Source organism: Parasteatoda tepidariorum, chromosome 6 (genome assembly GCF_043381705.1).
Source record: "Parasteatoda tepidariorum isolate YZ-2023 chromosome 6, CAS_Ptep_4.0, whole genome shotgun sequence".
NCBI lineage: Eukaryota > Metazoa > Arthropoda > Arachnida > Araneae > Theridiidae > Parasteatoda > Parasteatoda tepidariorum.
Window position 1 is genome coordinate 63,625,770 of NC_092209.1, and position 25,014 is coordinate 63,650,783.

At 29.7% G+C, this 25,014-nt stretch overlaps 2 protein-coding genes across 2 annotated transcripts in view; one reads left to right on the plus strand and one right to left on the minus strand.

Moving 5' to 3' along the window:
- The window catches only part of LOC107453436 (bone morphogenetic protein 1), a 253,920-nt gene that overhangs the window by 138,317 nt on the left and 90,589 nt on the right, over positions 1 to 25,014 (plus strand). Inside the window, exon 7 of the mRNA XM_043049329.2 lies at positions 23,884 to 24,117. Coding sequence (XP_042905263.1) covers positions 23,884 to 24,117 — 234 coding nt within the window. The remainder of the gene's footprint in view (positions 1 to 23,883; positions 24,118 to 25,014) is intronic.
- Positions 14,075 to 19,069, minus strand: LOC139425917 (uncharacterized). Its single transcript, XM_071182451.1, has 2 exons — positions 18,817 to 19,069; positions 14,075 to 15,074 (listed from the first exon to the last, which is right to left on the minus strand). The coding sequence occupies exons 1-2, from the start codon at positions 19,060 to 19,062 to the stop codon at positions 14,181 to 14,183; spliced, it is 1,140 nt and encodes a 379-aa protein (XP_071038552.1). The 5' UTR covers positions 19,063 to 19,069; the 3' UTR covers positions 14,075 to 14,180.

The window sequence follows — 25,014 nt, forward strand, 5'->3', positions numbered from 1 at the left end:
TCATCTCTCCCTAAACATTCATATCAAGATTATGCATGTGTAATCTATTGCTTGCAATTAAAATACCAAACCTACGGCAGAAATAATTTTAATTGAACGCGCATTTTGGAAATTGGAAATAACATTGATCCTTAAAATTAAATGATATACGAAATGTATTTCCATTATAATAACGCGAAATGTGCTCATAATAATCCAATAAATTTATACTTGGTCATAATAAAAAAATAAAATATCACTTAATTTTTATTTTAAATCCTTTTTTTCTTCCCAAAACACTATTTATCTCATCTGACACATCGGACAAAATGAGAACTTCTCCCCAAAAATATCCTTATTTTCTCTTTTAAGTTCTTAAGATGAGGTCGATATTAAATCTTATTTGATGGCATCCCTTTTTGAGTCATATCGAATTTTTTACCCTTTCCTTTCTATCATCGAAAAATACTTCACTGCTTTTAACACGCGGAATCGATATGCATAATGTTTCTGAATTTCTTGGAAACACAAACTTTTACTGGATTATTGTCTCAAACGCAAAGTAAGTCAGTCTTTCATTTTTGCCCACTCCAAAATAACTGCATTGTGGCTTTGCATATACCACTAGATTGTACCACTATATTTCTTAGTGTATACCACTATATTTCACTATGTTTCAATAACACAATAAAGTATAAATAACTATCTACCTTTTCATAACGATAATAATTACGCATATTTATTTCTAATTAAAAAATCTATATACATTGACTGATTGTAAAATATTATCAAATTTTTAAATGCATATGAAGTATCTATTTTTTTTTTTTTTTGCAAGTTCTTATATTCTTTGAGTTTTTAAGGCTAACCTCCGAAACTATAGTTGATATTTAAACTATATTAATAAACTGGATATTGGATTCTCATTTCATTTAGTTTATTTTTTAATTTTTAATGAAAATTAATTTTCAAATCTTCATTTGTTTGAATATTTAAATTTTTCTTACAAATTTTATCATTATTTAATTTAATTCTTTTTTTTTTAATCATTATTTAATATTTAAAAAGTAATGATTGAAAAACATGAAATAACTAAGCGTACAGAAACGTACATAAAGCCCTAACTAAAAATTAGTTTAAAGTAAGTCAGAAGATAACATTTAATGCAAAAAAGGTTAAAAATAATACTTAGTATTACTTAGAATAAATTTCTTTATTTCTAAGTAATCTAACTTTTATTAAAATTTTATTTTACTAGCTTGTTTTGTAATGCATCTTATTAAATATGAATTTTAGAATTGCAAAGATGCGAGTTAATAAACAATTAAGATTAATCTAATATGTAAATTAATTTTTTTTATTTTTCTTTGAATTATTGAAACATATGATTTTATTTTACATTTCAATCCCAAATTTAATTCCATATTTTAATTCAATTTTTTTTCGCAGTTATTAATAATTTTTCTTATCGATTGATCATTTTATTTATTATTTCTAATACAAAAAACGCTAAATATGTCTTCTTACCTGTCTTTTTATTTTCATCCTCTTTCTCTTGATTACTTATTTATATGTAAATAATAAATTAGTAAAAAAAAAATACTATATTTTGTCGACAATTCGTTTTTGCCTGCTGTGATGATGATTAATGAAGTTAAAACTAATGAGGTGTATTAATATTTAAGCCAGCGTTTTTTTTTCTTCCTTTTTTTAAAAAATGCTTTTGTAAAATGAGTTATCGCTTCTCAGTTCCAGTTTATAAAAAGTTATTATAAAATTATTTAACTAATATTTCTAATAGAATTGAAAAGCTTTGGGTAAGAAATAATAATTTTGATAAAATGACGAGTTTCCCTTTTACCTTTTCAGGAGAATATCCAAACGAAATATATAAACTATGAGATTTTAGCACAGTTCATAACCTAATTTATAATCAATAACATAGTTCAAATATTTCATCATCTATAGGGAATACATGAACTAAGAGGTCCTCCATTTCCTATATAGAATATATGAACGATATATAGAACTACACAGAACTACATGAAAATAAAATATTTCTGTACATTGTAAAATTATGTAGCAAAATTTCCTGACATTTGTGAAGTACGTCCCTAGATACAATACTATTGAACAGTTTGTTGTCAAAATGGCACTTTTAGATAAGGTGTGACTTAGCATTGTGTTGCCCCATGCCCTTTAAATACAATATCTTCTCAGTGTATCGCTGAATGAAAAATTTGAGAAAATTGTCATAGGTCTTATGCATTTTCTTTCGATACTATTTCTTTCTTATTCTTGTAGATTAAGATTACTTTATGAGTGTGGTCGAAAATGGCGGCCGTAAATCGGTATTTCTTTATCATCTCATTTAAAAGAATGACAACCAAACCCAATGAATCTGAATTATGAACTTCAAAACACGAAAAATCAGTTTTAAAAAAAAGTATTCCTGATGACGAAATATTGATCAATAATGCCGTCATTAAGACAACAGAAAAATCGGCATTTGAGATATTAAAATTCCAAGCCCCTTTTGCAAAATTGCTTTCCCTATTTACACTTTCTATTCTTTGCCATTTTTTTTTCATCTTCAGTTTATTATCTTGGTCTTCTAAATAACTTGTACATGTAGCTGAGAAAACATTTGCATATTAAAAGAAAAAGAAGGAAGAAATTAACACAGCAACGAGTTGTCTTTGTTTATTAATTAATTCTGAAGCTTATTCTAAATTATTTTCTGTATTTTTCTCGAAAAAATATATGCAAGAAACAAAATAATTAATTTTCAGATAGCAAAAGTTTTTTTGTAAAGTATAGCGTATTTATAAACTGATATTCACTAAAAAAAACCGGGTATTTCTTTTTGTAATCAGAGAAATATTTTTTGTAATCATGCTTGTGTTTTAATTAATATGGAGATTTCTTATTTAATATTTCACAAGCAATCTTGTTCTTTGTTGTTAGATTAGTAAATCTGACAGAAAGCATTGAGTTGAAGGCTTTTGGCGTTCGTTTAAGAAATTTTAAATTTTTCATGCAAGCTTATATAACCATAAAAAATGTCTTATTCCTTAAAAGATGAAAGTTTGTATTTAATTTTTCTGTGATAATAATATCAAACATTTATTTCTAATGCCTGTATTATTTTGAAAATTTTATTATTGCAAAAAAATATTAATTGGAATCAAATTATTTTTTAAAGAGGAAATATACAATTATTAAATTAAATTATAAATTAATAAAATTAATTAAAGAATTTTTCGGGTATATAAACTGGATATCCCAAACTGGATATCCCAAAAATCACCTAAAAGTAATTTTAATGGAAAATAAAGATAAAAAAAGATTTTATTAATTTATAATATACAATGTAGGTAATATATAGTATCGCATAAAAGGAAATAGGGAGTTTGTCTGCAATCTACATTCTGTTATTGAAATTTAAAATGACTGTTTTGCATTAGTGTGCTTAAATTTTATTGATACGATATTTAATTTTATGATGCAAAGCGTGGATGATTATAGTTTACTTAACATAAACCTTAAGCTTAAAAAAACTTTAAAAAAAAACCAGTCCTACGTCACATGAACTAGCTGGAAAATTTTGATAACCAAAACGGAAAATTACACCCAACCTAGGAATTGAGATGAAAATGAAAACGCGTTCTTTTCGTATATCACGCAAATTTTAATGAAACTGAACTATCGTCCTGGTTTCTGTCTTTTATTATATTGGTAATATTTTACAAAGCAGATAGTACAAACATCAAATTTTGCACGAATTTTATTTTTTCTTTTATTTGATAGAAGTATTTTATATAGGTAAAACGAAGATTTTGAATTATTTTATCACTCGATCAGTTCATCTGATACATATAATAAAATTGACATGTATGCACTTTAAAAATAAACACTATCTCAGCCCTTGATTTCAATGAAACTAAAATAACTTTTTATGAAACTAATAAAATTCTTGAATCAAGGGCCATAACAAACTCGCTTTCGGATAAAACAATTTTGGGTGGAAATCTGCTGGGATTTATTGCAACTTACAATAAACCCAGCCGAGATATTTATGTTATCATTTTAACTAGCTCCAGAAAAAAGTATTATACAAATCCTTCAATTAAAACCAAAATTTAATTTTTATTCATTAGTAAACACTATGTTCCCTTATCTGCTTAATCCACCCGTAGAATTAATAATATCGTGCCAACAGGGTTGGGCCACATTCTTTAAAACACTACTTTTAATAGACTTTAATTCAAAAGCGTCATTCCCTAAAATGCATACAGCTATGCCAACAGGTGAAATCTGTTTTACAGTTTTCTATTAATTAATTTGTAGAATATAATTTTTGATATCAGTTGCTGACATAAAACTGGGAACATCAAGAAATCAGAGCTTCAGAGGATCTAAGAGTATTTATATTGGCTGTCGAGATGTTTAGAAATATCACTTTTATCTTGCTGTACTTGTACACTCCCAGATTCCTGTCCCCCAGTAGTAGTCGTCAGAACTAACTCCCATTTGTTCTCACGTTAAAACATGTCCGTCCAACTATGAATGGTTTGATCAAATTATACAATCAAAACCGTAGTGGTTCAGGGAATAAAGCTCTCGCCTCCCAATGAGGTAAGCCGGGCTTGATTCCCAGCGATGGCTGGTCGATACGAATTCCGCTCCCAGTTCACATGGAACACTGTACTGACGTAAAGTATCATCAGTGGTAGACGAGTTATGGGTTAACCGTGCTAACCATTGGGCTGACCGTGAGGGGTTTTCGTGGATTTCCTCTCTATGTAACGCAAATGCGGGTTAGTTTCATCAAAAAGTCCTCCGTGAGAGCAAATTTCTCCCAATACTTGATCCAGGAGTTCCCTTGTCTTCTGGATTGGTGTCAAATTTACAAGGCTACGAATTTGAACCTTGGTAGTCATACACTCAAAATTGGATCTGCAGCTTAACGGCGGTAATAAAATAAATCTCATCTTGATATACTTAAGTACACTCCCAGATCCCTGTCTCGAAATAGCCATCGTTGAACTCAAATTTAAAAATATCCAACCATGTTCGATCATCAAATCATACAATTACTTAAAATATAGCCCAACACTTAGATTCAAAATCTTGTACTTTTGGATTTTCTGAAATTAATTGAAAAAAATTTTTGAATTTATAGTATTCGATAGTTTTGGATTTTCACTTAAAAAATCTCTGAACGTTAGTTTTGTTGGTATCTGTTTACAGATTCTATTAATCCTAATTATATTCTTTCACTCGTAACACATTAAATTAAAATTCATCTACTGTTTTGGGGAACATAACCAATGTTTTATTGGTTCTTGAACAATATAAAATACGCACTATTACGTTTTATTTACAATATTTACCGTTATTACAGCAATGACTATTTGTAAAAAAGATCTTTTAGGCAGGGGAAACTAAAACTTTCTGATTTAGGTACTTTGGAGCAGCCACGCATTAAACAACCAGCTAGACATCCAAAAGTTAACAAAGAGAGAATGAGAAGCAGTTTAAAGTTTCTTCTTGAAACTTGCACTAGCTCAGAGAAATAAGAATGCAGGTATTGAAAATGCTTTTCTCCTAGATTTTCGTTCAACAAATATATTTTCTTCTTAACTGATGAATCCGGTGGCACACCCGAGTCCTAGAAAAGATGATTCATGATAGTTAAAAATAATTTTCTCTTGTTGAGTTCAAGCAGGAAAAATGTGGTTATTGTAGTTTTAAGCAACGTTTCCTATTTATTTTATTCTTCGACAAACTGCCTTCTGCTTTGGACAGATTGGCTTTTACCAGATCACATCAACTGGACTATTATATAATAATTTGGTCTACATAAAATGTTTTATAACCAGTTTGGAGATAATCTACTTTCTATAAAGTTCGTTTTGGCACGTATGTACTGAAAAATATGGGAAAATGCAAAACGCACATCATGTATATACACAACTTCAATTGTCTGATAGAGTGAAAAAGTAGGAATAAAAATTCTATCTGCTGAAGCATTGAAATGTAGTTTTACCTATAATGTTATATATCCTTATCACTTTTTCAAGTAGGTTGTATTTCTTTTTAAAAAAATCTTTTTCCGAAGAAAACTTTGTTTCTTAAAATTTCTTTCCTTTTTTTTTACATAAGTTTTACAAGAGCCTCATGCAGGTAAGGTATGAAGGAAATAGTTTTCCACACTGGGAGTTGAACCCTTAATCAGCTGAACATAATAATGACAGCTTTGCCCTCTCGGCTAAAGTTTGAATCCAGCTTCAAGAAACCTAGTGGCTTCATAGGACTTCACCACTTCAGTGAGAAGAGGGAGCAATTTTGTCGACCTCAGCATTATTTCGATACCACTAGTGTTTCCTAGTGAAGTTTAAGTGACTTAACATTAGAGAATTTAGTTTTGTTTGTTTCGTCAAGTTAACCGTGAAATGTATCTTAATTTATCTAGTGTCATTTAGCATGAGAGGTGGGTATTGTAAGGAATTTGCCATACTGCTAATCGAATGGAGGGTGATGAGTAACGCTACGGTGCTGCCACCTATGTCTGAATAAGACAGTCATGAGCTCTAGTAGTCTAGAGTAGCTACTCCCAATTTTTATGGCTAGGGAACCCTAGCATTTTTCTAAATGTGCATTTTTTCGTCGAATCCTAAGTTAATTATTAAAATTTTCAGCTGAGAATATGCACAAAAAAACTACAAATTATTTTAATCATATCTAATGTGAAAAATGGAATTTATTCAATCATAATTGAATAATGGACTTAATATTAAAGGTTTTATGTCAAGCAGTTCAGGAAAAGCTTCTAGACTAGATTTTTGTGCTCCCATAAGCTGAGAACGAATAAAGTACGCTATCTGAATTATAATTTCAAAAAAAAGCTTATATACGTAGAAAAAAGTTATTGTAAAGATAACCAAAATATCGAATGATGGTTCATTTTTTGGATATAAATATAATGGTAGGTTTCAAAACTCATTACTGGTTTAAAAAGTTTTAGTTCTCAGAACCCAAGGGCTTCGCAATACACCATTTGGGAACCGTTGGTCTCGACTTACCAATCCTGAAAACTCCTCAAATATGTAAAGAATAGCGAAAATATATTGGTGTCCGGACTGGGGAGTAGAATTCCTTAGCTGCCGGTTGGGAAAATGATGGCTGAACCATCTCGGCTAAAGTGTATCTACCTTCATGGTAAACACACTAATCAAGTAGTATCATGAAACGTTCACCCCAAAAGGTTAAAACAATACAAAGTAATATTAAATATCTCTAAGTTGCAAAAAAAAAATTTTATTCAAAGATATTGTTATTTTATGTATCAAAGTGTCTTTGATTTCACACGTACCTTTGATTTCACATGTGCCTCTGTGTTCCTTGGCTTCATTATGGTCGTCACAGAATGCCAGTTTTCATCTGAATTCGTCTCCGAATCCCTGGCACCTAAATCCACTGTATATTCATCAACTTGTTTGTGAGCTACTGAAAGATTTAGGGTGCCAGAGGTATGCTGATTTGACGAAATTCCATGCCGAGGAATCAAGTTACAATTTTCTTCGTCTCTTGGATGTTTCACCAGTGCTTTCGCAGTTTCTTTCTTAGAGGAAGAAGTAATTGATCTAATAATTCGATTTTGATAGACAGCTGACAATTTTGGCTCCTCATAATTGCATTTCTTAGCAGAAACTTCAAATATTCCTGTCTGGTAATACTTTGCTTTAAAACCATCTGTTTGTTCTTTGGCATACCTTCCATGATAGAGCATGCGTGGATTAGTGTTCCATGCGTCCTCGACATCTGGAAGCTTATGCATTTTATCGGTGTCTTCTTTGTCAAAAGGACATATTATTGAACTGAACGTTTTTCGTTTCATCTCCGACTTGTAAGTAGGCTCATTGTAATTACTAGATACTTTTTTGACTGGGAGATGATACTCACGCTTGTAATTTTTGAACTCTTCTGGTTCTAAATTGATCCGATTGTGATAGATACTCTCGCATTCTCTATCGGAAAGCTCTGCATGCCTTTCGTGTTTACTTATATTCTGTTTAGTGTTCCGTGAATATCTATTGCGGCTACGCATTGGAGCAAATAGTTCAGAATAGGAAGTGCGATTAGATTCATTGTTTTCTTCGTATAGAAAATCCTCTCTATACATGTTCTGTTTATGTTTTAGCTTTGGATCATTTATATTTAGTGTGCCTAAGTTGATAGTAGTTGGTGTTTTCCGATTGTCAGCGAACACTTTGCAACGACGATTAATAGATTCTTGTTCTTGTGAGGAATGTTCATTAAAAAGCTCCGATCGCAGACTCTTGACTTGTGCTCTAAGCGTAGTTTTGTATGTTTTTGTAACTTCTGGTTCTTTTTCTTGAGTTTCATCTAGAGGTAAACGGGACATCAAAAGATTTGCTTGTTGTATTTTGCTAACATTATAACTGTTTGATACGTAACATACACTCACTTTTTTCTGAAAAAATAAATAATACATTTTTATATGTATGTGCTTTTATTGAAATATTTTGACAAAAAAAGAGTAATTTATATGAAAGTTGTCGCTGTTGTGAATCGTGCTACGCTATATCTTGATCTAAGCATGCATGTTAAAATTAAAACTTAGGTGTGCAAGTAATTCTTTGCTTATACGAATAATCAATGTGGCAAGTCCTTATATAGCAAGACGGAAAAGAGAAAAAACTGGTACGAAAGACATTTCATTTTAGCATTTTTTTCGAAAAAAATTAAATATTTGTAACTATCAAGATTTCTTTTATAATTTTAGCATATATATAAAACTGCTTCTTTTCCAAGATAGAGTAGATATTGTTGAATAGTTTAAAAAAAGAATAGGTAAACTCCTCCCAAAAACTAGCTATAACTGAAAAGGCTTTACTACCAGACCTTCCTCTTTTGCGTCTCGCTTTCACCCCTGATAATCAATCAAGCCTTTAAAGTAAAAGAAAAAATTCTATGTGGATAGAAAGGAAACTCCCAGTTTTTCAATGTGAAGTGCTGATAAGTATCATGTAGTTAAATTGACATTTTGTTTTTGCGATTTGATATGCTACTAATATATTCACTTTCTTGTTCATTTCTCGTACGGTTTTTGTACCGCGATAAAAGCACGAATTTAACAATATTTTCCGGATGGTACTGTTAGCTGTTTATTTTGTTGATAACAGCCAAATTTTTATACATCACCGCTTGTATATAACTGTCTTTTTTTTAATGACATTTTATTTTGAAGACAAAACGCACACTACAAATTAAAAAATTCCAATTACAGTTAACTTATACTTTAATTATTCGAACGATAGCTGCACTTTTATACCTATAGATACAATCGCACGGAATTTGTGAGAGTAGTAAGTCTTGTATATTCTCGCTTTGTATAAAGTAGTACGCTCTGTATAGAATTAATTCTGCGACAAATATTATCACATCACTGCCAAAATGATTCTTTTAAAAAGTTAAAATAACTAAGTGTGTTAATAAATGGAAATATGTAGAAAGAAGTAAGTCTTTTTAATAATTTATAATGTAAACGCAAGATGTTAACGGTGTCATTTTTGAACTATTGATAAAAGCTGTGGAAATGAAAATTACTTTTTGAATGCCAGATTTTCCTTTTAACGTTTTCCTAAAAATTGGACTAGGAAATCGTACTTTGATAGTTCAAAAGATACGTTACTGTTTTTTAAACAAATTTTTATCTGATTAAAAAATGTTCAAACCTGACTAAAAAAATTTCTGAACAGAAAGCGTCAAACTGTATTCTTCCATTTTTATTTAGTTAATTTTGGAATTAATCATTATAATATAATAAATTTTTATTTCTACAACAATGCACATAAAATTGATGTAAAACTTACTTTATTATAAGCTCTAATTTTACCCTGTCTTGGATCGAAGCATAGACTGTGATCGTTTGGTACATCCAATTTAAAATAAACTGCATACGGATTTTTATTCTGTATTTCGAATGTAGAATAGAAGCTTTCATTAATTTCGAATACATTGAAGCAACAAGGATTAATTGAAACTGTCATTTCATTATTCTTGTCAAATTCTCGTTTCTTAGACACCTTCCGACATTTACAATTGCAAGATTCTCCAAGCCTTTCCCTTCGACATTTGCAATTGCAAAATTCTTTAAGCCTTTCCAGCCGACATTTGCAATTGCAAGACTCTTCAAATGTTTCCATTATTAAAGATCTGTACTTAGTTTTATAAAGATATTACGCTTATTATCCGGTTTCCTTATTTGAAGTTTTGATTTTATATTTGGGAAAAAATTTTAAAACACTCATTGAAAATTAAATATTACAGGGGGGGAAAGATGTTTACATCATTTTAATTTTAGATTTACGTGTCTTACTTAATTTAAACAAAGTTTTCCAAGTTTTTTAAACAATGAATAGATCATTGTTTTATTGAAATATTCTTATTATTAAATAAACTCTGACTCGTTGTTGTAAAGCTGTATGATAGAATTTAGTTTTTTAATGAATGATAATCGTAGTAAAATGGAAACTAATGACGACAATTAATTAATAATTAAATCATGAAGATTTATCAACTGTTACTTTCATGAAAAAATCTGAGTTAGTCATTTGGTTAATCAAAAACTAAGTCTAGATACAATGCTCCAAAAGAAAAATATTAAAAAAAATTTAAAAAAACGGGCCGCCTTGAATAACTTTTGGAACGAATGGAACTTAACGTTCTATGACTCAATGATTCAAGGGTGCAATCTCAAATATGCTAATTACTGCAGATTAAATTTTAAGTTACGGCATCAGGCACAAAAACGAATTTTCTCTAATTAAGCACATATATTTTTTCCCACCGAGTCACAAATTTCTGACCCCCGAAATATAGGGGAAAGCCTCAATTTGGGAAATATGGCCAAAATTAGTTTAGTCAGAAGGGTAATCCAAAGTTTGGATCCCTTAATGTTAATTTTACTTGTTGTGTATGTCGCCATGTCTCGAACTTCTTAAACTAATTTAAAAATTTTTGCAAAAAATTATGAAATTTGTTTGTACAACAATAATTTTGTGCAAAAGAGATAAATTTAATCAAATGTTTAATATTTTAGATTGAATAGTTCCTCAGAAATCAAATTTTAACTACACGACTTCATTAAAGTTCGAGTTCTCTGGAACTATTCGACCGATTTTGTTCAAATTTTGTATATTGCATGTAAAATTAGCAGTTTAAAATGATACAAAAAATCTATACTTTACCCTTCAAAATTATTTCACCTATTACTAAAAAAAATAATAAATATTTAGTGAAATTTATCATTTACAAGGAATTATCTTTGGACAAGCAAATTTTATAATTGTGTGCAAAATTTCTTAAATTAGCTTAAAAATTTTTCGAGATATTTTGAAGTGCGCAAAAAGTAAAATTAACATTAAGGGGTTCAAACTTTGCCTCGATCTCCTGACCAAACTATGGGGACCATATTTCCCCGATTGCGGCTATCCCTTATATTTCGGGAGTCAGAAATCATAATCCGTTGAAAAAAATTCATGTTAATTCAAAGAAAATGCGTTTTTGTATCTTATTTTTAACTTAAAATATCGTCTGCAGTAATTGATTAGATTACTTGACGTTACCCCCTCGAACCATTAGATTGAATCATGGAAAGTAAGCATCCAATTATTAGAATAAAAGTTATTCTAGATATTCCGGTATTTTTTCAGCACCGTACATATGTTGTAAAACTTGTAGTGATTGGTATAGTTGAGGTTTAGAATAAGGAGCTGCTTGGTTTGGAGATAATTTTCATTCAGTTTTTCTGAAACCCCGTTTCTTGTTACCATGATATTCGTTGTCTTTGCCAACTTCGAGTTACCGCAACTTTTGTTTACTCTTATGTGATTGGTTCTTGATTTACTTTCATTAGTTAATAGTTAATAAGAAAGTTCATTTATTAATATCAGATGTTCCTCTTTTATTCAAATTTGTTAAAAATTTTCTCGTTACTATGAAAACAATTTACTAAAAAAATTATGTATAGTATTTAAAATATGTAAATAATTTAAAAAAAGTTTCAGTGGTGTTTTTTCTTAAACAAAAAATGAGGATTTTATTTATTTATTTACTGTAACATACTAACTCACGAAACTCATAAAATACTAACTCATAAAATCAAACACTTAAGATTCAACTAATCTTGCCAGCTGACAGTGAAAATCAGTCTTTAATTGTTACCTTCGTTATTTTTGGTAACTTTTGAAATGAAATAGTCCTAAACTATGAATTCTTATTTGTAAGTATGGTATTTAATCAAATATATTCAATTTATGTATACAAATTACACAGCCATTCCCACGCGAAAGGCGGCTCTGTTATTGGTGGCTCAACAGTTCGGCAGAACATTATATATCCTGCTACAATTCCAAAAACAACTGAAGGAAAAACTAAAAATAACAAAATCTTGTTGCTTGAAAAACTCAATATTTCTTGCAAAGGAACTTTAATCTTTCGAAAATACTTTTTTACGAGCTCTTTTTTACGAGTAGTCATTTTCTTCAAGAAAGAATAAGTCTGCACGTGTGTTGAATCCGTAAGTTCCTAAAAAGAGATTATTTGATTGCTTTAAAATAGAGAAAAATGTTTTAACTAGTAATTTTCTTACGTTATTAATTTAAATTTCTGCGTCAAAATGCATAGAGAGTATCAATGTTTAATAGAAAAAATAGAAAAATGCTATCAAATTTTATCAAACCGCATTTTTCTTTTTTAATTTTATAACCCTCGTTGATCAGCTGACCCAATTTTGAGTTTACAACTACCAATGTTCAACTTCGTAGCCTTGTAATTTTGAACCCAATCCAGAAGACAAGGGAACTCCTGGATCAAGTATTGGAAGAAGTTTGTCTTCGTGGAGGACCATTTGTTGGAACTAACCCGCATTTGCGTTGCATAGAGAGGGAAGGTACGAAAACCTCCCATAGTTAGGGATGGCAAAGAAACTCTAACCCATGATCCGTCTGCCACTGAGGATATTTTGCGTCTACATTGTGGTCGGTGCGAGCCGGTTGCGGAATTCGCTTTGACCAGATATCACTGGGATTCGAACTCGGGTGACGAGTGCTCTATCCCCTGAGCCTCCACTGCTCGATAAACTACTATTGAGAGCAGTGGATAGAATACATTAAATGCAACTTTATTTGGAGAGTTTCTAAAAGTGGCTTTTTATCTCCTTTCAAACGTTTTATTCAAACAGATTTTTCAATTTTCCATGCTATTCTGCTAAGTAACTCATAAAGTTTAGCTCACTTAAATATCATTTTTTGCCCCTAAATGAGAATAATTTTCGTTATTTCATTTTTGTCTTAAATTTTTAAATCATATTTCAAATGATTATTCTAGACCATCCTGTTTATATACTTTAGCCTTAATTTGTAGAAAGTTTTACGCTAATAAGGTTTTCTAACAATCAATCATTTGAAAATAACATTGAAGTTATAAATCCTTTACCACATGAAATTAAAATTTCAGCGAGGATACATCCCTTCAGTGTTCTTTCTTAACTCTGCAACCCGCTCTTTTTCCCTTCATGAATTCATTTAAGATTTTTTGTAACACCTAATTGTATATTCAAATCTGAGTTAACTGATGTCGTTAGTTGCCCATATGTGAAATATACAAGCATGTTTTGCAGTCTTTTTCACGTTCTTTCCAAAGTCTGCTGTTTGTGCTGTTTGTCGAATTTGACCTTACTAAACTTCATTTCTAATGTATGCTTAATTTAAATGGTTTAAAATTAAACATGGTATAAGATAATAGAAAAACAAAGTTCCAATATTTTATAATTATTTCTCTAAAATTTTGTATTAGTTTTATTTATTTCTTATTTTAGCCTGACACACGGAGCAAAAACATAAGTTCAAAATAGCACAAAGCTTAAAAATAAAAAATTTCTCTATTTCCTTGCTGGGCGGGAATTCAATGTGACAAACCATTATTATAAAGGAAAAGTGCTTTGAACTAAAATAAAAAATTATGAATATCTAAGAAACAAAATATAATTTTTTGTTCAGCGAATTTCACTAGGGACGCAAATACATTCTATTGACCCTCTTTCTTACGTCTTTGACTGTGCCGAGAAAAATATATCATGTGAGGGTACAACGTGTAAGTTCCAAATCTCCCTAATCAGTATTTTTTTGTACTATTACCTGTACAATAATCATCCTTCTTAATGGCATTTCAAAAGTTGCTGTATGCCAACTTCCATCTGAGTCAGTATATTCTTCTTCTGCATCATATGTACATGAACTCACTGTATCTTCTGAAACTTGTTTGTAAGACTCAGAAGAAAGATTTGAACTTGGTTGTTCTACTTCTGGATGTGAAAAGGTTCTGGAAGTCTCCGACTTAACGCTATTTTGAGAACTCGAATCAGACATTTCCTTGACATTTATAAGCTTCATATGCATTTCTTCCATATTAAGTGAAGCAAGCATTTGTTTTTGATCTACTTCTGATTGATGAGCCAGTATAGATATTCTACGATTACATTTTTTGCAAGAAACACTGGTTTCTGTGGCCAGGGAACGATTTGGATTAAAATCTCGAGTTTTTTCTTTAGAAGGCTTTTCCTGGTTTAACATAGTCTGTTTATTGTTCCATGGATCCTCCTCGTTCGTAAACTTCACGTGCGTCTCCTCTGTTTTATCCTTGTCAAATGGGCATATTATTGTACTAAAATTATTCTTTTTAATCTCCGACCTAAGTCTGGATTTTGTCTCATTTAAAAATTCTAGACACTCTTTTCTTTTAAATACATTCCGTTCAGTGCTCCAAGGATATCTATAGTGATCACTTTCAGATGTTGTTGGTTCGCTATAAATAGGGTCATATCGATTGTTGTACTCTATTCGAGGTTTGTTAACATTCCCTGTAATGCTATTTTTATATGTTTCTACAACTTCTGGTTGTCTACTATGAGTTCCGTCTAAAGGAAAACGAGACATCAAAACAGTTACTTCTTGGTGTTTACTTATTGCATAGACTGTTCGCACGTGATGCCCCTTAATCTTTATCTGAAAAAAAAACTTGTTTAGATATCTGTAAATATCTTAACATGAAAAAAAAAATATTGAAGAAACAAAGGCAAATATGAGTCACGTTTTAAAAATATTCGAGCGATTTTAGTAAAAAATACAAGGATTTCCATGCAGGTTATAAGATGTTTGTCTCTGTAGTGATGTTCTCGAAAAAAATCCAGAAAATCGTGATGTACCTAACTGGAAATAATACAAACGTATAATTCGATGTAAAATTGTCAGTATATTGCCCAGGCTTTTTCACTTCTTGTTTATCAACTTACAAAAATTACTATATTCAAATTGCATTACTGCATTGTGGTTTCGTTATGTTATGATTCTCTTAAAACAAAACAAAAAAAGAATACTATTTCTGCCATATTAACCTGCAGAGAAATACATCAATGCAAATTCCTAATTTAATGAGGAACTAATTAATATTTTTCATTTCATTCTATACATTAAAATGTTTTCTATTGAACATTATTGCTACATTTCTAATTATTCAGAAATGCTCGTAATAGTCTTTGTAATATTGTTTGTTGTATTTTCTAATTTCATTTTATAATTTTTACTTCTATATAAAGAAGCAAAAATTAGTTTTGATTTTCCTTAAGTCTGAAATAACGCTATGCAAAATCTCTCTATTAAACTTCAATTTTAATAGACTCATGATTTAATTTCGGGCATTATTTTGGTACGATCAGTTTGTACGAAGTTAGTGTGGAATTAGTAAGGAGTTCAAAGTACAAATATATTTTGGTTCGATGGCGAACCGAGTATTAGGATAATTTCCCTCAATAAGCTCAAAGTAAAGATTCTTTTTTTTATCAAACATATTTATAATAAATTTCAAATTTTTTAACATAGTTCAAAAACTTGTTGTTTTTTTAGAAAGAAAAAATACAAACTGCATAATAAACTGCATGCATAAGTCGATAAATGCATTATTAAATCATTATTTTCGTTGCATATAATTTAATTATTTAAAAAAGGTGTACTTATGCAATTTAGTTTTGTGAGAGTGCGCCTTTTCCTATTAAAATTTGCATTTGACCATTAAATTCCAGTAAGATTTGTTTATCGGAAAATGAGGCATTTTCCGATAAATTCCGATTGGGAATAAAAAGGCTGTTTTTTATATAATTTGAAGTAATTTACATATTTTTTTTGTCAAATTTTTTAACGAATGAGATTGAAATTCACTTTCGCAGAATCTAATATTTAAAACGGTATTGTATCGGTGGTATATTCTAAATTATTCCGTTTAAAGCATTATTGTATAATTAGAGAAGTTTCGCAAAGCGTTGCAGTTTCTCCTAACTCGAACGCTATTTAAGATTCGCAACACATGCACGAAAATTTCCCTAATCACAGTATCGCTATAGAGTAGAAAATAAGGTTATGGTAACGGTTAATGTAAGAAAAATGCAATTTAAAATATATTGCCTTTTAAATCTTGTTATTAGAGCACTGAAGCAATAATTTAATTAATAAATCTATCTTAATGCTAAATAACAGAAATAAAGGATGTCACTAAATTTGCACGATGTTTGAATCTTGCCTTAATTATAAAATAAATTGTTCATTGGTCAAGTTCATTACAAACCACGCCTTAAACGTGAAAATTTCATTTAAAATAAAAAAAGGGCATATTTATGGAAATGTTAAGTGTAGAACTCAGAAGAAAGAAATTAAGAAATTAACTCAGCTACTCACTCGATATGCTATTCCGGGGTGATAAAAAATTAACATATTTTTTAATTAAAAACTTGATTTTAATTAAAATATTGCGTTTTCTATTTTAAAGTGCTTGTGAAAAATTTTGTGACACCATTCCCAAGCAAAAGTCTTCCCAGATTTACATCTTTATTTTATTTTTCATTCTAACTTTTCCAAAATGTAGGAATATAACCTTTTTTTTTGTGTGTGGTTTTCCTTTGAAATGCAAAGAAAAAAAGAACTTAAAAATACGATAAATAGCACATTTATTTCCTTTCAAACGCTTTTGTTATATCCTTTAAAATAAATTTCAAACGACTATAAAAACACATTAAGAATGTTAGCGTAGTTTTATTTTCTTCACAAAGCTATTCCGAAATCTAAACCGATTACCCTGAATGGGATAAAAAATATTGGTAAAGAATGTCTAAAATATAATAACCACCGTAATTGTTCGTTTTCAATCGATCCAAGACATTGTAGATAAACCGCCATTTATTTGGAAGTATCATTTGAGACGAAGCAGGCACTTTTTTTGGGTGATGAAATTACTACTATCTATTTTATCGCATCCATTCTGCGGGGTGGATACATCCAGTGCTTTCCTTAATGGTTCTCTATTTGTTGTCCGGTGAAAATTATGACCCGAAATCGCTTTATGGCAGTGTCAATTATTGAATCAATCCAGCGTGTTTTATGTTATGGAAGCTAATCTTAAAAAAGAAAGAAACAGTTGAATTTTCATCGAAAAAGAAAATGACGAAATGATTTAGGCAAAATCCTTTTCCAAGCTTTCGAGTATTCTAGAAATTCTTCATTCATTTATTGTATATACTATATCAAAACAGCAATGGCTAATCCTTTACAATTCTGGGGGAAAACAGAACTATTTTAATTAATGCATTGCGTTAATCAAGCAATCTATCCCAGTTCATAAACAGAGGCTTATTAATCTCTCACGAATAAGCTGTTCTAAATATTCGCAACCGATATCAACATTTTCGTATGAATGAAGAGTTTTGTAAAAGTATGTTTTCAGTAATATTTTTGAAGATATTGAGATTTTTGGGAAAAGACCTAATTTGTTTCTTATTTAACAATACAACATTCTCTTATTTCTTCAAAAAAGTCGATGTCGATAATCTCAGAGGCTAAAGATTCTAAGAATTTCAGCGTTTTTACTTTTAAGTGTGGAAGAAAGTTCCAATTGCATTTGCTAACAAACATTTGATGACTCACCTTATAAATTGTCTCTAATAGAAGCAAATCAATACGTCAAGTAAAAAATGCTAAAAGGCTTAGATTCTAAATGGGTGTTTAAGATTTATAGGTTTCGCCAGCTTCGAGCAAGAAATGAAAGCAAATCATAATCCTTATTTTAAATTATTTAAGCATAAACTTAAAAAGCTAATCTACTCAAATTTGCTAAAATGTCATTTAGAGCCTTAATTAACTTAGCTCTTCAATTAACCATTCATTATATTTTAATTTACAAATTATTCATTCAAAAAATTAAGATTAGTCGTTCTAAGACATTCCCTATCGGACTATCATCAACTGTAGAAATACTTAAATCTTATACTGTTAAATTTTTTTTAATGTGTTTAACCTTAATATAGTAAATTCACCGCATTAAATTTAATTTATATGGTGTATAGTTGAACCATATTATCACACAAATGTATCTTTTTATACTTAATTACTCATTATAATAATTCGCAAATAATGAAAACACAGTTTAATTTTGTATTTTATTAAAGTTATTTTTGACTAGTTTAAAAAATAGTTACACAGTACTCAAATTAGTATAATTAATGCTTATGAAGTCATTTTTGACTTTAATGAAGTGCTGTATATTTACAAAGATATTTTCTTGCATATAACAGAATATATACTTATGTTATAGGATGTATACTTTCATATAATAGGGTTATTACATTGTATGCTATGTGAATACATCCATAGAAACTTACTGTTGATATACATTTATATCGATCATTGAATTAAAATAACTTACTTCACTGTAGGGTTCAATTTTTCCTGTGGTAGGTTTGAACATCATTCCGGATTCACCTGCAAAATTTAATTTGAAGTACATAACATACGAATTCTTATTCTGTATTTCAAATGTCGAAAAGCATTTCTCGTCGTTTTCAGACAGATTAAAAGTGCATGGATTAACTGTAACGGTCATCACTCTATCTTTGTCATAATCTTGACTTTCCTGATATTTGCAACTACAAAACTCTTCGTATTTTTTCATAGTCAAAACAAACCAGTTTTATGAAGATATTGCGCCAATCAGTATCATAAGGATTGTGTCAAAATCTGTTTTATGGAGTTAAGGCCAGTCAGTTTTATGAAGATATTGCTCCATTTAGTTTTGTGAAGATATTGTTCCATTTAGTTTTATGAAGGCAGTGCGCCAATCAGTTTTATGAAGATAATGCGTCCATCAGTTTTATGAAAATATTACGACCGTCAGTTTTATGAAGATAGTGCGCCAATCAGTTTTATGAAGATAGTTCGAGAATCAATTTCATGAAGATAGTTCAAGAATCAATTTCATGAAGATAGTTCGAGAATCAATTTCATAAAGATATTGTGTCAATCAGTTTTAGTTACCATTTTGTAGTAAAAAATTGTTTTTAAAAATCAAATCTCAATGGAGCTTACGCGTTACTAAATCAATATTATATGAAGTAACAAAAGCAATGTGTTTATTTTTTCTAGCAGTATATTTATTATACATTGTTTAATTACCTAATGATATGCAACAATATTTTAGTATTTCTATAAATAAATTCTCTAATTCAAAAATAATTTAATATACATTGTTGTAATGTAGTCTTTCATTTATACTATTTCAATGAAGCGTTTTAAACTACAATCGAATTTCCATATCGAGGGACAGCAATCTTAGAAATTACATTTCTTTTATTCTTTTAACTTTTTTTTAAAAGTTACCACATACAGCACGTAAGAATATTTTTTTACCTGGGTTATTTTCCATTAATTATTTATTATTAAGTGCAATTTTACTATATTCAAATACATTGTCGCCTCACCTGTAATCTTGAATCCCTACTATTGCTCAAATAGGCTGCACGCACAAAACGCTCCATATGTAAAAAAGGAAAAAGATCACTTATCTTTCATTTAATTAAGTGAAATTAATGAACTTGTATAGATTTTTATTTTTTGTTTATTTATCAAGAAGCATTTTAATTAAGCAATATTACGTATCTTAGAAATATTCAAATTACCTGGGCAGCCAGTCTAAGTTATTTCAGGTTCTGATAGTGCCCTATATAATATGTAGGTTTTTTTTTCATCAATTTAAATAAATATGTTTCATGGTGTGCAAGTGAACACGTATTTTCATTTCTATAGAAAGAGATTAAAATTTAAACATTCTTAAGTTCTAGAAAAAAAAGCTAATTTCGCATTTTTTTTTCATATTGTATTACCATCCTGAATTTTTAACTCAGATCACAAAATTAGAAACTACCTCATCCATGAGAAAAAACCTTTCAAATTTAACTTTCAGATCTCGTTTTAAACGTTATTGGGTTTTAATTACTATACATTAATACTTCATGTAAAAGTCTTTGGCATTGTTGTGTTTAAAGATTCCTAAAGTTATCTATAGTGTGTGTTAACATTTTTCCTCGTATGATTCTTGATTGGTTTATTTAAAAATATTATAACTCTACTCTATTGTTTCAAACGTTTAATTTTAGCTTGCTGATATGAAATTATAAGATTAACTTACAATGCTTTTCTCATTGTTATCTTACTCCAAAAAATTGTTTTCCAGCTAGAACTTTATCAAGATATTCGATTCTATCATTCTAAGCCATTTAAAAACCACCAAATGTACGCTATTCAATATTTTGCTCAGTAAAAATTATTACAATATCATCTAATATGATCTTTTAAAGTACATGGTGATGTTAAATTACGGAGAAGAATCATTTTATCTTTCTATTTCAATTAATTTTAATAGCACCCTAACTACAAACTTTCATCGGTATCACCGTTCCCAGTAAAGACCACTTATTAAAATCCCTGTTACTGTCAGTGTCATATACTTATTTTTTTGTAAATTTGTAGCATAATTTATAAGTATCACTTTCTAATAGAGATATAAGCTACGGCGCTTCTCTTACTTGTCCACCGGAAATCCAACAATGATCAATCTGTTACAGATGCAGTTAGTAGGAATACTATTTGGAAGGGAATACGAGTCACCCAATAAAAATAGTGTAAACTGAAATCGTTTGAATGATAATCGAACGTTGATCTAGTTCATCCTCTGACTAGGACATCTTTATTGTTCCCTTTAAAATAAAAATAAAAATGTTTTGAAAAGCATTCTTTTTCATGCAGTAATTTTAAAAAGTAGCTTTTTAACCTTAATTGCATGTAGTTCAAAAAATGAAAAATCAATTCTTTACTTTTTTTAAAGTTGTAAAAATACAGCTGCAAGCTTAAACGCAAACGATATATTTTTAATGGTTTTATTTTAATTTCATAATGCGGAAATATAGAAATATCTTTTTCTTGCTATCCACTCTAGACTCGTGTTTAAATTAAAACTTTGCCAAACATTTCTCTTTCATCATTCCAAACCATTTAAAACCACCAAATACGAACTATTACAACATTTTGCTCATTAAAAATTTTTATCGTCTGATATGATCTTTTAAAGTACACGGCAATCTTAATTACGGAAAAGAATCCTCGTATCTTTCCCGTTTCCATTAATTTTAATAGCACTCTAATTACAAACTTCCGCCGATATCACCACTCCCAGTAAAAATCACTCTTTAGAATCACCGTGACTGTCAATTAATGTCAAATTTAGCTTTGAAGATCGGAATATTTTTAAGAAATTAAGCCCCTTCTTCTTTGATAACATCTGAAAGAAAGAACAAAATTAAAATGGAAAGAATTATTGAATTCCGTTTTATAATTTAAAGGGAAATTCCTCGCAGTTTAATGACTTAATAGCATTAATTCAATCAAAATATCTTTAGAGTTGTCTTTTAAATTTTTTTCTATCAAGAAATTTAATTAACTTATAACTTTAAGAGAAATTCTTCTTACTCAATTGGTTAAAATAGCTATATCAGTTTCTTGATTTAATAAGGATTTTCGAAATAACTGAAGTATTTTTTAATCGTGAGCCACAGACTGACTGGCAATCACATCCCTTAATGTTAGCTTTTGACTCTGTCAAAAATTATGTAAAAAAAATACATGGATTCATAAATTGTATATTAGTATAAGAGGAAAAAAGAGATAAGTTATAAATTTCTTACGAATCGTAATCGAGGTTAATCACTTAATCATTATAAAAAGTGAAAAACTATTAAAAAATTTTAAAAAGGGCTCGTAATACAAGTTGACTTCGAAAGTGGGTTATAAAATATTGTAATACGAACTTAAACATTATATTATGGAATACATTTAAACGATCATTTTTTCTGAAACGAATCCACTGACAAAGTTTCGAAGTCATCCTAATGTTGCAGAATCTGCCTTATAATTTTTGAAGCTATCTGCGAATGCAAAAAAGATTCATTGTAAAAAGGTATATATTTTCAGGACATTTTTGTCATAGTAGTTGTAACAACAGCTTGAGTCAGAACGTTGGTTGTCCAAACAAAATCTTGCGGCTTTCCGAGGGAAAAAAACCTTTATGCCTATAATATTCTCCAAACTTTGTATCTATTTTGGTCTTAATTGGTGACCAAAATAATTTGGATCATTCCGTTGTTAGTAAAACTAATTGAGAAAATACTGGTCACTAAATTTTTTACTCTGATGAAAGATTAAAAGTGTGTGATGGCTATTTCATTTTCAACGACCGCCCTAACTTTTGAGCCTTTTTGAACATTTTTGAGTCTAAATCTAAACGAGTCCACTATATTTCAAGTTTAAAAAAAATTTCATTTATTAACAATTAAATTTCGGAAAAACATTTTTCATAAGCAAGATAGTTAGTTAGACAGATTTTTAAAAATTGAAAAGGTTGAATAGTATTATTGATATAATTAAAGAGCGTAGTTAAAAAATAATTCCAACTACCTGAAAATATTACCTAAACTTTAAATTCTGAACCTTACAACGTAAAGTTCCAAGTGTCATTTTAGTAGTATAAGTAAATTAGCCTTCAAATGCTCTTCTTCGTCATTTCACTGAATTCCATGTTTTTTAAATATAATTATGAAGATGTAACACAATCATTTTTGAAGGTATATCAATTTGTCCAAATCTCTTTTTCGAAGGTTTTAAATTATTTTTGAAAATAGATCCCCGTAATTTTTTTATGGGAGAAGGCATTAAAAGTAATTCTGATAATTACAATTGGCAAAATAAAAACCAAATATTTTCGGCTTAATGAATTGATTTACAATAACAATGTTACATATAACATAGTACGAGGCACACATTTAATATCCCTCGTAATTATTGCTTACGTTTACCAACAATATGTTTACCATTTGTATTCTATTTCTATTTATTAAACATACTTTTTAACGTATTCAAATTTAATTTCATATGAAAAAATTTTAATATGTCTGTGTCCTAATTTAAAAAAAAGAGAGATTGAAATCATTCTTTACCTTTATTTCCTGTACAAGAACTTTTAAATGGTCAAATCTATATTCTTTAATGGTCATTTAAACTGTTCGCATCTTATCCTTTATGGCGTTTTAAAATTTTCCGAAAGGCTTTCGAAACATCAAGAACCTTTTTTTTTACCAAATATACTTGGAACTTTTAGAAACAAAGCGCCCAAAGGCTACCATTCGTTGCTTTCATCCACGGAGATCTGACTCTAAAAATAAAAGCTAAGAGCAAAATAAAAATATTTAATTTTTAAAAAACATCACTTTACTCCTTCATCCTGGCTCTTCGATGAAGTTATAGATTTGTATGTAACGTTCAATAGTTTTTTTAATTGCATTTTATATAATATATATTTTTATTGGAAATTCCTTATACAAAAAACTCAAAATAATTTTTTTGTTTTATACGCCGATCGTTCATTACATGCTTTCATCTTTGCAAGGTCAGGAGTACAATTTCAACAAACTGACAGAGGAGGAAGTTACGTCATTAGGTCTAGCCTATGACTACGCTAGCATTATGCACTATGCAAGGAACACATTCTCCAAGAGCACTTACCTTGATACCATCTTACCTCAAGAGGATCCAACTCAGAGGAAACGACCGGAAATTGGACAAAGAGTTCGGCTAAGTGAAGGGGACATAGCACAGACCAATCTTCTATATAAATGCCCAAGTAAGTGCGTAAGTACACTCTTTTGCCCATACATCGGGTCTGGTGATGGTATTATTGTTTCTATATACATTAGTTAAGTACACTCTTTTCCCCATACTTCGGATCTGGTGATGTTATTATTGTTTCTATATACATTAATTAAGTGCACTCTCTTACCCATACATCGGATCTGGCGATGGCATTATTGTTTCTATATACATTAGTTAAGTACACTCTTTTCCCCATGCATCTAGTCCGGTGATGGTATTATTGTTTCGATATACATTAGTTAAGTACACTCTTTTGCCCATGCATCGGGTCTGGTGATGGTATTATTGTTTCTATATACATTAGTTAACTACACTCTTTTCCCCATACATCGGATCTGGTGATGGTATTATTGTTTCTATATACATTAATTAAGTACACTCTCTTACCCATACATCGGATCTGGTGATGGCATTATTCTTTCTATATACATTAGTTAAGTACACTCTTTTCCCCATGCATCTAGTCTGGTGATGGTATTATTGTTTCGATATACATTAGTTAAGTACACTCTTTTCCTCATACATCTAGTCTGGTGATGGTATTATTGTTTCTATATACATTAGTACAATAGCAACTAATCTTCGGTTTCAATATTTAGTTTAATCTTAAGCACTTTCCAAGTTATCTTGATCGTATAAAGTCGATCTACCTGAACCTAGACCCAAGACTGACCAATCATTTAAAAAAAAACAAAGAAAAATCGAAGGAAATTATGCTTTGGAAACCAAAAGTTTATTTTGATCAAATTTTAAAAATAATTAAAAATTTCGTCAACAGATCACGCTGCTGTTTGGAAGAGACTGTAAAACAGAATTTTATGATGCATATCAGGCTATCCCAACTGAAATGTTTGCTAGGCGTCGGTCA